The sequence below is a fragment of the Astatotilapia calliptera genome, chromosome 17 (genome assembly GCF_964374335.1).
Source record: "Astatotilapia calliptera chromosome 17, fAstCal68.1, whole genome shotgun sequence".
In the NCBI taxonomy this organism is placed as follows: Eukaryota; Metazoa; Chordata; class Actinopteri; order Cichliformes; family Cichlidae; genus Astatotilapia; species Astatotilapia calliptera.
Genome location: NC_137438.1, coordinates 14,431,995 through 14,445,091, shown reverse-complemented (window position 1 = coordinate 14,445,091; position 13,097 = coordinate 14,431,995). Strand labels below are relative to the sequence as shown.

The following is a 13,097-nucleotide window of genomic DNA, read 5'->3' as shown; positions in this document are numbered from 1 at the left end:
CTGTGGACAGGTGTCTTTTATACAGATGATGAGTTCAAACAGGTGCCATTCATACAGGTAACGAGTGGGGGACAGAAAAGCTTCTTACAGAAGACGTTACAGGTCTGTGAGAGCCAGAGATTTTCCTTGTTTGAGGTGACCAAATACTTATTTTCCACCCTAATTTACGAATAAATTCTTTACAAATCCTACCATGTGAATTCATGGATTTTTTTTTCACATTCTGTCTCTCACAGTTGAAGTGTACCTCTGGTGCAAATTACTGACCTCTGTCATCATTTTAAGTGGGGGAACTTGCACAATCAGTGGCTGACTAAATACTTTTTTGCCCCACTGTATTTCAAACATTACTTGTAGTTTTCGCTACTCTGTCATTGTCACCTTTCGGGTGTTGGACAAAATTTTGGGATACTTGGGTGAGCCCACTTCCTACTTCACACTATGAAAGCTAAAAAGCATGTTATATGCATATAGCATATTAAATTAGACTTGTTAGCAATCTGTTGCCTAATTCCCTGTACGTTTTTGAAGAGTAACCCTCAGTTAGATAGTTCCCACCAGAAGGGATGCCAACTATTCAAGGTGTTTTAGCTCTAGTTTTGCTCTCCATTGCCTGTTTCTGTAATTTTCTTCTATTTTCTTCACTAGTTAGCTGCTAACCTTTTGTACATGATATTTGATACATCTGGACAGTTTGTAATTAATACATAATGTATTACTGATTGATAGATTTCACTGTGAATCCTGTTCTAGAACCATCTTCTTATCCATATCTAGCCTTGCCCACTGTATTTTTCTTTAAACCGTGTTTTTGTTGATGTCATGAGTAGGCTTTTTTTCCCTTCATATTACCTATTCATTGTGCCTCAAAGCCTTTCTACGAGTCATGCTGATGTTCTGGTGCTGGTCCCTCATACCGACACAAGAGGCACACTTACCAGCACTCCAGACAGCCTCATCAGGAGAAAAACACAAAGGGAAACACATTTATGCTCTCACCGGCTCTTTGCTCAGCCATTCCCAGCATTTCAGTCTTGCTCCTTGCTGCTCTTATATTAAGTTATTAACCTCATCAGAGACGATATCAAGAAAACCAAACACAGCTAACCAAACTCATTGCTACAGTTTAAAGAAACCTTGCAGTTGAAACATGGATATTTTATCTCCCTTTTTTCCTGCAACAGATTTACCTAGTAATTGTAAAAAGAATATGGCTGGATAGAAACAATAATCTAACCTGTGCAGTTAGATTAAATTAAAAAACTATTAAATTGGATTATTAGCAGCATGCAAAGTAAGGAAATTTGCATTTGGTTTATTATTTCTTTATTGTTGCAACGGGTATAAATCTCATACCACTGGAAAGCCTGTTTATTTGGCTGACCTGTGACAAGTGCTGATTGAAGAATGCGATACCATCCCACTGCTTTAGTGTGTCCAGATTGTGGCCAGCATGAAGATGTGGTGCCAGGCTGATTCTGTGTATTGTTCTTCCACATGCTATTGAGACCCCTGTTTGTTTAATACATTGTTAAATTGCCAACATGTCTTGTTTCTTCTGAGAAGGTTTGACATGTAAAGTCTGAAGAAATAATTGACCAAGTTTAGTTACTTTTTCCAAGATTACTTGACAAGTTCTGATTATAGCTTTAAAACATGGATACTTCTTGTGTTGCACATTTTGGAAGTCATTGTAATTGTGGTGCTGGCAAAATAAAGGGCTATTTTGAAAGGACCACTGCCTTTCCCCCCCAACTATATTCTTAAGTAGAAATTGGAGCACTTGTCCAAGAAACCCAGAATTTCCTAGAGTATTTAAAGGTAGAATGGGAGGGAGAGCCTTCAGTTTTCAGGCCCCTCTTCTGTGGAACCAGCTTCCAGGTTGGATTCGGGAGACAGACACAATCTCTGCTTTTAAGATCAGGTTTAAAACTTTCCTTTTTGATTATCCACATAGTTAGGGCTGGATCAGGTGACCCTGAATCCTCCCTTAGTTATGCTGCAATAGTTCTAGGCTGCTGGGGGACTCCTGTGATGCATTGAGTATTTCTTCTTCAGTCACCTTTCTCACTCACTATGTGTTAATAGACCTCTCTGCATTGAATCATACTTACTATTAATCTCTGGCTCTCTTCCACAGCATGTCTGTTATTCTGTCTTCCTTCTCTGACACCAACTGGTCGCAGCAGATAGCTGCCCCTCTTGCTCATAGGGGGTCATATGATTGTTGGGTTTCTCTCTATGTATTGCTGCAGGGTATACCTTATAATATAAAGCACCTTGAGGTGACTGTTGTTGTAATTTGGTGCTATATATATAAAATTGAATTGAATTGAATTGAAGTACCACACTGACAATTAAGTATCATTTAATTATCTGCATCTTGGGTGGATAGAAAAAAAATGTTCTAAGCTATATTTTTTATTGAGTTTAATTCATGCTGCAGAAGTACAAAAGGGACCAAGCACTCTAAAAACTGAGGAGTGATATTATGCTCATTAGTTCTTCCTTATTGCAAGAGTGGATCAGAGGGGGACCATAAAGAGCAGTCAGTGAGGTCAGTCCCGAAATAGTGGATGATATGTGTACATATCATATTTTTATTGTTAGTTTGCTATTTACACAGGCACTGTTGCCAAGTAACAAAATAAAAAATATAATAAGTTGTGTAATTTATTATTTTCCACAAGGAGTAACCTTCCCTGTGAAGGCCAGCAAGGTGGTGCGCTTTTATGTGGAGACTGCATATTTCTCCTTGTGCCTCTGTGGATTCTCTCTGGGGACTGCAGTTTTCTCATCTAACTGGTGACTGGTGAATGTAACCCAGAATGGATGTCTGCATACCTGCCTGTTGTACCTCCCTCTCAAACTATGACAGGACAGAGTCATAGTTTGAGAGCACCCTTGTAACCCTTCACTAGATAAGCAAAAGAAACAAAATCTTTTAAAAAGTGAAGTGTAAGCTGTAGTGCATTACTTGTTTTGAGTAATGACCCCAATCTTCAGGTTTTACTTTTAGTTAAGCTATGTTTCAGCTAGTTTATAATTAAAAAAATGTAAACTTTTTTTTTAGTTTTTAAGTTTCTGTATTAGTTTTACTATTTAAAATATTTAAAATAAGTATTTTAAATGGTCAATCTTACAATGTTCTGTATTGATGCTTCAATACAAATGAGACCTTTTGAAAACAGCTGACACACTGACACATAGACACATCCACATATCCCCCCATCTATCTCTGTCGTGGGGGAACTGGAGTCTATGAGCTATATGTTTAATGAGAATGGAATATCTATATCATTAACAGCATGCATCAATGCCTCCAAACCCTAAAAACTAAGTCAATCTCCCACTTTAGCTCATTTTGTAACCACATAATATAATTTCAGTGAGGGTTTTTTTCTGTAACCTAGTTTTTAATGTGTTTTTCACTTAAGTAAAATAGTTTTGTCACGCTGAATTTTAGTTTATTTTTAGATAACCATACTATCCTTAATCCTACTGCCAGTTTTCTTAAGTAAATATAGTGCCTTTGATGGGCATGGAAGATGACATACTCACTGTAGACATAAAGCAGTGGTCCATGTTTTCATCAGAAAAAAGGATAGCGTCTTTGATAAAGACAGCACTCGCTCTCAGGATGAATGAGAAGAACAAGTTCATGTGGATGTAGTTCCTGGTGCAGTGAAATTTCCTAAAGAGTAGAAGAAAAAAGAACCTTCAATTAATCTGTTTGGATAAATGTTCATATACTATTTTATTTCAGAGTCATTTAGTCTAAAAGAGTCTAATATTTTTCAATGAGACCTCCAGCATTACCTGAAGACAGTGAAGACAAAAATAGCTGATATAAGAGAGATGAGGGAGGTAGCGTAGCCAGCAGTGTACACCTGTTTGAAGTTGGAGAAATACGTTGTCTGAAAAAAAAGAGAAGTGAGTGGGGGTTAAGGGAAGGGATCTCAAAACTGCACTGTAGGTGGCAGACAGCTGGTGTTGTAAGCCACCGCATTTGTTCAACAAGTTGTTCACAGTGGACATAGATGGCTTATTTCACTCCTCTTTCAAATCATCTGCCTTCTCTGTCCAAAATGTGAACATTGGCATCCTCGAAAGAGTGACCTTTTCCGTTTTTCATCCTGTTTCTCCCTAATTTGTGCCTTACCTTCTTTCCTACCCATCTTTGCTGACTTGATGAAAGCCCATTTGGGATAACCACGTGTTTTGAGAGCTTTCTTTACATGTATGTGTTCTTTTTATTTCCCTTCTGGCTTAGTGGGAATGCTTTCTGCCCAGTGTTGTAGTGTGCTGATTACTCCATGTCTGTGCTCCAGAGGGTGGTGGGAGTCAAAGAGTAGATACTGGTCTGTGTGTGTGGGCTTGGGGTAAACTTAAATGCTGACTTTTCCATTCTCCCCAGTGTGCACAGCACAGTCCAGAAATGGCAAACTATTATCCTAAACAGACACCAGCAAGTATTAACCTAACGCTCATTCACAACCTTCAAGTGTTCAATAATGTGACGAGATAATGACCCATCTGCTGTTTTATTATGTTTGTCTTTATGAGTTGTTCATTGAATAATGCAGCTACTATATTTGATGCGACCTGAACCAAATTTACTGTAATCCAACCCTGGAGAAATCTGTTTAGAAATAGGTGGAGCAGTTTCATTATTAACACTGATGACCAGAATACCAGCAACTGCATTAATATATTTCACCTCTCCAGTTATCCATGGCTACTTGATTAATTAGGAATCACATTCAAAACATGCTTGTTCTTGCAGTCCTGTGAAGAAAACGTAAAAAGCATGTTTCACAGGATTCCACACAGTTATCACCCGGATTGTTTGCACTGGCCAGCCCCCAAAATAGAGACCGGAAACACTTCACACTCTTACATGATCTAATTTGATTTGGACTGATTTGTCTTTCCTGGACAAGTTAACTTCATTCTGGGAGAGTGAAGCTTTATGTCAGGGGCTGGGTCTGTGACCCAACATTTTCAGTTCGCTCTGTATTTTTGAGTTCTTATGTTAAGTTTGTGATTATAAGTTCTTGTGTTATTCTTATTTAGGGTCTAGTTGAGTTTCAGTTCAGCAATTACTATCATCTGTGTCCTTGGTTTTTGTGTCATGTGTTTTATGTCTGTGTGTTCCATATTGTCAAGCTTGTGTTGTCATGTTTACATCCTTCAATGTTTCCTGATTTATTTTAAAAGTCTTATGTTTCTTTGTTCCATGTGTTTAGTTTTACTCTTCCCCTGTGGTGTCATTATGTTCATTTGAGTCAGCTGTTTCCCCATGTGTTTCCACTTCCACAATCACCTCCTGTGTGTATTTAAGTCCTGTCTTCCTTTGTTCAGTGTCAGGTCGTCTGTTTTCCTTCTCTCCAGCTCACATCAGGTTAACGCATTTTCATGATTCTCCTCAGTTCATGTTTTCTCGTCATAGTTCCTTGCATGTATAATTATTTTGCTTTATAATGTTCAGAATTATTTTCATGTCATGTTTGTTATAGTCAGTCCTTCACAGTTTAGTTTAGTTTACTTGCCCCTATTCGCCTTGCTTTATTTTGTAATGATGTTTACTTACTCCGCACACAGTCAGCTCCCGCTGACCGTGACGCTTCAGGCTGCTTCTGCTCAGCTCTGCTGAGAAATATTAAAGTGTTGGTTGGGACTTCTAGTCAATTGATCAGTCAGTTAAAACGTATTATGGATTTCAAAATCAAGTACCTGGTTTTCATATGTACATATTTTCAGTGGTATCACCTTTAATAGCAGGAAATTAACTAGACAAATTATTATTTTATCTTTCTCCTTTTTGCCAAACTTTTCAAGTAAACTATATTTGACAATAGCATAATAAAAATGGAAATTATGTTTTTGGTTATGCCACCTCAATATTTTTTAGCTGCCCCAAGATGGCGACCCCTATGAAAAAATTCTGGAGACTCCCTTATTTATTTTTTTTATAGATAAGGACCGCTCAATTATACTTGATAAACTGCAGATTTGACATGTAGTGCCATCATTTTTAATTACATATTAAATATACATATGTGTTTGGATTGTTTCATATTGTGAAATGTCCAGCAAAACAAACTAAGTATATTAAATTTGTGTTACTCAAATGCTAAATGAAAATTATCAGTAGTTTTGTGCAGGGTAAACAGGTTAGCTAGAAACATCTGCTGATATCTTGTTAAATTAGGCTTTGTAAATCCAAAAAGCACAGCAGGTCACCTGATCACAACCTGTACACAAAGACAATTTACTGAAGCTCACATTAGAAAATATTGTGAGTTGTGATTCGTGTCCCCACACTGAGCTACTACAAGTAGTCTTAGGGTTCACCCAGCTGCTGAATCCCACTTGAACTCCTTACTGTATTTTTCTGTTTATATGTGGAAGCAAAGTCACCCTTTACAATGTAGGCAACAGAAAATATTTCTTTTTTATTCTTTTTTACTGCTTGTGTCTTATATAACAGATTCAATCTGACCACATTCTTTAGAATTAGCATTTAGTTCAGTTACCCTTTGTACAAAAATATCTGGTAGAATTATTTTTCAAGGAGCTACTTTTAACTTTATTTCTCTGAGTACATTTCAGAGCTTGCACCACTTCATTCTCACTTGAGTAAAAAAAGTTGATTCGGTACTTAAACGTTTACCATAGTATTTTTATAGTATCTGTACACAAGTAAAGAATATCTGCACTTTTGCCACCTCTGGAATCAACATAGCAAACTAAAATAAAATGAAAACAAACAAAACATAGTAAATAAATCACAATATATACCGACCCAGATGGTCTTCTGCAAGGCTGTAGCTGAAAAATGTGCAGGGTGCTGAGATCATTAAAAAAAACTCTAATATTTTTATCACAATGAATTCTTTTAATATCAGTAGAAAAAAAAATCCAGCAAATAGTCTTGGATCTCTAAGTGAGAATGAGCAATGTTTACCTCTGGTTCGATTTCTTCATCCTCTGGAATCTTACAGGCCTCTTCATAGGATGGGTAGAAGTCCGACCATCCTTTCTCAGTGCAGTTCCTATAGATATAACCTAAAACAACAACAACAAAAATACATGAAACTCAGTGGTTTCTGCCAAGGGAAATACCACCAAACTGTGGTGTTTCAAATTTGCTTGTTATGTACAGACAGAAGTCTCATTCAGCCCTTTTAAGTAGGGTCTTTTCTTATTTTTTCAGTCATTCACATGTCAGTCCTAAGTGGCGTAACAAATGAAAAAATGACTGAGTTTAGTATTTTAGTTTTGCTCATTGTTATATTTTCTGCATAGTCTGTTCTTTATTTACATATTCTAGCTATAGTTTCTATTTTTTTAGTTTTCTGTGATGTTATATCCAGATTATGTTTTCTTTTTGAAGTTCAACTTATCACTTATTCCCCAAGGTTTTTTTTCCGTGCCCTTCTGTGTTCTCTGTTTCAAGTCTGCATTCCTGTGTCCAGTATGGAGGACCAGAAGTGCCACATGCATGCAAATGAAGAATGTTGTGCTTCAATAATGAATTGTGCAATAAAATATGCATTAGGAAATTCATTTAAAATTTCTTTTTATTTGTTTATTTATTTAAACAATTGTCCATGTACACAAAAAGTCCATGTGAACAAAAAGGCAAAAAGGTTATTGTGCCAGGTGTTATTCTTGGGAGTTGAAGAGCAAAACTCAAACAGTGAATTCACTTTAGATTGATAAACTGGAAAAAAAATTCCAATATAGCTGGATGGGGGTGTTCTTTGACTCAAGACTTTTGCACAGTGCTGCTGTGCAAATTACCAGCAACCAACCCCCTTTCTTCCATTTGCCAACCAAAAAGCAAATGGAAAAAAGTGTAAATGGACCGGGATTAGGGTTATATCCTTTGCTGTGTGCATCGGCACGTGCATTTTAAAAACTGGGACACAGATGCACAATAAGAAAACATTCATCCATCACTCTTATACACCAGCACCTCCTTATAAACACAGGAATGCACATGAGCACAAATATTCTGAGAGTTTATCAGAAGAGATACTGCACCACAGCTCTTAAGATTCAGTGGATTACTCCATCTTCCTGTTAATAGTGTGAAAATACAGCAGGCACATGACAACCACGTGTAAACGCTGATAATATTACCACAGATACAGTACATAACTACTGCTGCTACTAAAAATTACACGTTCACCATTTGAAATTTTTTTGTCTTCCATTTCAGTTGTTGTACCACTTCATATTTTCTTTCTAAAATTTATAACTGACAGCATATGCAACTAGTTTTGCAACTTTTCCTTAACTGAAATTTAAAATGTCAATACATTTAAACAGCTGTGTGTTTCACAGCTAAAGCGGAATTACAAATTCCATATAGAAAGCATCTACCTAACTAGTCAGAAGATTCAAACTCAGGATCTTCTTGCTGTAAGGTGAGGTGAGAGTGCTAACCATTGCACTGCTGTCTTGCCATTTACCAAGCTTTTATTGATTCACCAGTTTACACAATATAATTCTACCCAGCAGAACACCATACCACAAATATTATGGGTTATGATATGTCACTTACATTTCTAGAGCTGTGAACATCAGGCTGCTGAATTAGATATATATGTATTTGAAGCTGATTCCCTGGTCACTTGCCACAGTAAGTCAGTTCTAAATCATGCAATTCCAGTTCAATGTTTCTCTACTGACAATCAAAGTCAGCTATTCAGGATTCATACATAACATTCTATGTCACACGTTGATCCATGTGAGAAACTGCCTATTATGCTTGCAGTCATTTTGGAGCAGAATCAGCCTTTTGTGTAGCGCCTTCAGTCTTTTGGGATTCTGTGGATAGAGTCAGGTATTTATGTTTTGTTTTTTCTTTGTAACCATGTGTACACATGAATAGAATTTAAACAGTATGTGACTTCTTTCACAAGGACTGCTACTGGATCAAAGTGTGATGCTGCTTCTTTGGTGGCTGAGGAGTGGCCTTGTGTGGACAAATATTTAAAGTTTAAGGGACTGGATAATGTGATGACCAGTGTTGGTCAAGTTACTTGAAAAAAGTAATTGATAACTAATTACTTATTACTTCCCCAAAAAAGTAATCCCATTACTTTACTGATTACTTATTTTCAAAGCAAATAAGTTTAGTTACTTAGTTATTTTTTAAAAACACGATTTACAACCTGAAGAGGTGATAAAGCGATAGATCTTTCAGCCCAATTCTACTTTTTCTGCATAATCCATCATACAAAATGTAATCAAATGGAAAAGTCTCGTTTTAAAACTTGTTTTATTAGTTTTAATCTTTTAACTTTATGCATCAAGCAAAAATTCAATTATATGCAACATTCACTGACTGGAAGAAATTTGTTTAACATTTAAACCTATTTTCTGCACATAAAATAAAATAGGTTTTTGGTGTTTACACTCAGTCTTTCAAATAAATGCAAGTAAAACACAGCAGAAAATAAATAAAATCAAAGACTAGCGGTCCTGTTGTTCTATTTTCACCTGTAAAGCAGGAGTTGGGTAGGCGGAGGTTTACCCTGGTGCAGGTGTGCCGCAGTGGTCAGTGGAAGAATCTGCGGGTTTGTCTGTGAGTTTCCCATTCCCTGGTAGCGTACTTGGTGCTTGCTCAGAAGTTAAGGGTTTTTTTTCGCTGTAAAAAGAAGTTTTCTTCCCACGCAGTGAGCAGCGGACGCTAATGTTGTCACTTTTTACGGAATCAAACTCAAAGTAAGGTCAGTACTTCCACGCTTTAAACGCTGCATGATCATATGCTCTTCCGCACTCAATATATTATCCATTGTTGATCTGCACACAGCTGTTGCCACGAATGTCACACTCGCTTACCTCATTGTCATGAGACACTCTCGCAATTAATCACGGTTTTAGTAACACAGTAACGCAGCATGCTTACGGGAAAGTAACAGTAATCTAATTACCTTTTTTGCAATAGTAATCCTTTACTCATTACTTGAAAAAAGTAATTGGATTACAGTAACCTCTGGTGATGACACTGACTAATAATGTGCTGGAATGCATAACAGTTGAAATCTACAAAGACTGTAAAGACTGGATGCAGGAAAAGTTCACAGGAAAATGCCAAAAAATTTAATTTGTGTAAATTTTAAAAATTAAAATGTTAAACCCAAATAAACATAAAATGACAGAGCCTATAATATATAAGAGCCTGTAACCTGAAATCATTAGAAGTTCTAGAATCACATCATATTATGGCATTCTTATAGACAATATATTTTCAAATGATACTGAAAATAAAGTAAATAGGTTGATTATTAATAAATAATATCAGTGACCATTGTCCAGTTTTTGCAGTTTATGATAGGAACTAAAAGCATAAGTAAATGAAAAGAAAATGAAGAATACAGATGAGTCCTCAGTAATTTCCTTTAACTGCTTTTTAACAGAACTGAGGTTAAATATGAGAACCAGGATATTAATTATGTATATGACAGATTGATTACCGTAATTGTCGGGCTATAAGCCGCTACTTTTTGCACAAGCTTTGAACCCTGCGGCTTTTAGTCAGGTGCGGCTTTTCTAAGGATTGTCCATGATTTTTGTGATATCATAAGAGGATTTGTTTTGTTTGTTCCGCTGTTGTACGGCACTACGTTGCCTGGCGGAAGGGAATGTGATCAGATACACAGTATCGGGGTTCAAGAGTGGTATGTTGGTCACATGTCCGTCCGCCAGGCAACGTAGTGCCGTACGAAGTAGCGCGAAAAACAAACTTCAAAGTAGTGCTACGTGTTCAGCGGGAGGCGTGGATGACGAACGGCGATAAACTTGCGAAAAGCAACTTATGCCCAACTCCACCAGTGAATTCTGACAGCGTGGAAAAGTGTGAAAACATCCATGATCACCAACGGATTTTGAAGGGCTGGACTGTTGCATGGTGGAGAGGAGGACACCGCCACGGCCCTTCAGAGGGTGTTCGACTCTGACACTGACAACGAGGATTTGTTTGGTTTTGAAAGTGACAACAAAGGAAAGGAGCTAAGAGTGGATGACGAAGCCACCCTGAGCCTGTTCGTTTCCGACACTGGAGAAGAGGACTTTAGTGGTTTTAGTGCGCACGAAGAAGAGAAAGATGGTGGTGAATGACTGACTTTTCTTCTTGTTAAAGCCGTGTCACTGCACCTGAGCCTAAAAGGTAGTCCGAATCTATTCTTCTGGTGTGCTGTAGGTTATTGTTATATACTACATTTGTTACTCGTTTATGAAGCACAGTACATGTTTCGTACTTGTAATTACCGGTACTTGTACGTATACCTAAAAAGTTATGCAAATATGTACCCATAACTTGTTTTTCAAAATATTAATAAAAGGGATGTGTCTCCAAACAGCCATCTCTTTCCTGACAATTCCCTTGCATATTCCTTTTGCATATTCTCTTACATATGATAAGTCAACATTGAAACACCTGCGGCTTTTAGTCAGGTGCGGCTAATGTATGTACAAAACAGGATTTTCTCTTGATTTTAGCTTGTGCGGCTAATATTCAGGTGCGCTTTGTAGTCCAGAAAATATGGTAGATTATTTGCCTTATTGTTTAATATAAATTGCCAATAAAGCAGCATAGTAAAAAAAAACATATATATACTGACTGTCCATGGATTTTAAAAAAGGATCTACAAAGTGCATGTAAAAAGAAATATTAACTATACAGAGATTAAATATGATCGATGGCTACTTCTTCACTGTAGCCAGGCTGACACAAAGTCAAAACTCTGCTGAGCCAAGCATTCCTGTCTCTATTATTGGGTTACTTGCCAAAGACATTTAAGCTAATAATGGTATAAGTACTAAAGGCAATGATAAAACCATTCCTTAAAAAGGTATCACTCCATCCATCTGTCTTAGCTAATTATTGGACAATCTCAAACCTACCTTTTATCGCAAAAATTCTTTAAAGAGAAGTTATAAAGCAGCTAACTGATCAATTACAGAAAAATGGTTGATTTGAAGAGTTTTACTCAGGTTTCAGAGCTCATCACAGCACAAAAAAAAGCATTAGTGAAGGTTACAAATGATCTTATGGCCCCAACAGTGGAGTCATCTCTGTGATTGTCATCTCAGTGTTGTGTTTGATACTGTTGATTGTAATAATTTAATACAGCGCTTAGATCAGGCCATAGGAAATGGCCTGATATCACTCCAATAGAGCACTTCGTCCTCAGACTGCAGGCTTACTTGTGGTTCCTAGGATATTTAAAGTAGAATGGGAGCAGAGCCATCAGCTTTCACCTCTTCTGTGGAACCAGCTCCCAGTTTGGATTAGTGAGACTACTTTCAAGATTACTTCCACTTCCAACCAATGTTCCCTCTAATTTTTCATGTGTCTGAGCGAACACACAAACTCCCTGAGCGGTCCCTTGAACCACTGTGAGCAACAGCAGACGTGTGCACTGTGGCCACGCCAGCATCGAATCATTCCAAGTTACATGGTTTATTAAAATAATCAAATTACAGTGGTACCGGCACATAAGGACGCTGTCATAACCTGTCAACGACATTGATTAGGTGCGTATATAAGAATGTGAATCGCATCATTGGCTGGACTATGGGATAAGGTGGCATCGTTCTAATCCCATACAGGAGCAGCCAGTCACTCACTGAATAACACTGCAAAACAGAATTGTTAACGTATTTATTTTAATTTCAGTTCAGGTTAGATTTCTTTGTGCACAACACAGATTTTCTGTGTGCAGAGCTTAGAGGGCACATTGCTTCCAACCCTAACTATATGCTTTTGATAAGCATATAGTTAGGGTTGGAAGTGGCCCTAAAGTGACCCTAAATCCTCCCTTCAATACATTGCAATGGGCCTAGGCTACTTTGGCTGCTTTGTTTACACTTTACACAAGCTTTAAACATAAAATTGTACTTGTAAGGTGTATTTTAATGATTTTGTCATTTTAGGGCATAAAAATAGCCCATTCCATAAGTCTGCACAGCGAGCAACATTTTAGTTGATTTCTATAAACTGTCACTTGCTGCCTGTGAATCCAAGGTTACAACAAAAACATAATATTAGAAACGTTTTTATTAGATAACTGTAAGTA

At 37.2% G+C, this 13,097-nt stretch overlaps 1 protein-coding gene across 1 annotated transcript in view; it reads right to left on the bottom strand.

The window, feature by feature from the left end:
- ghrhrb (growth hormone releasing hormone receptor b) overlaps positions 1–13,097 on the bottom strand; it is a 75,426-nt gene that overhangs the window by 17,018 nt on the left and 45,311 nt on the right. The window contains exons 4-6 of the mRNA XM_026147033.2: positions 6,971–7,071; positions 3,820–3,917; positions 3,562–3,694 (exon numbers count right to left, since the gene is read on the bottom strand). Coding sequence (XP_026002818.1) covers positions 3,562–3,694; positions 3,820–3,917; positions 6,971–7,071 — 332 coding nt within the window. The remainder of the gene's footprint in view (positions 1–3,561; positions 3,695–3,819; positions 3,918–6,970; positions 7,072–13,097) is intronic.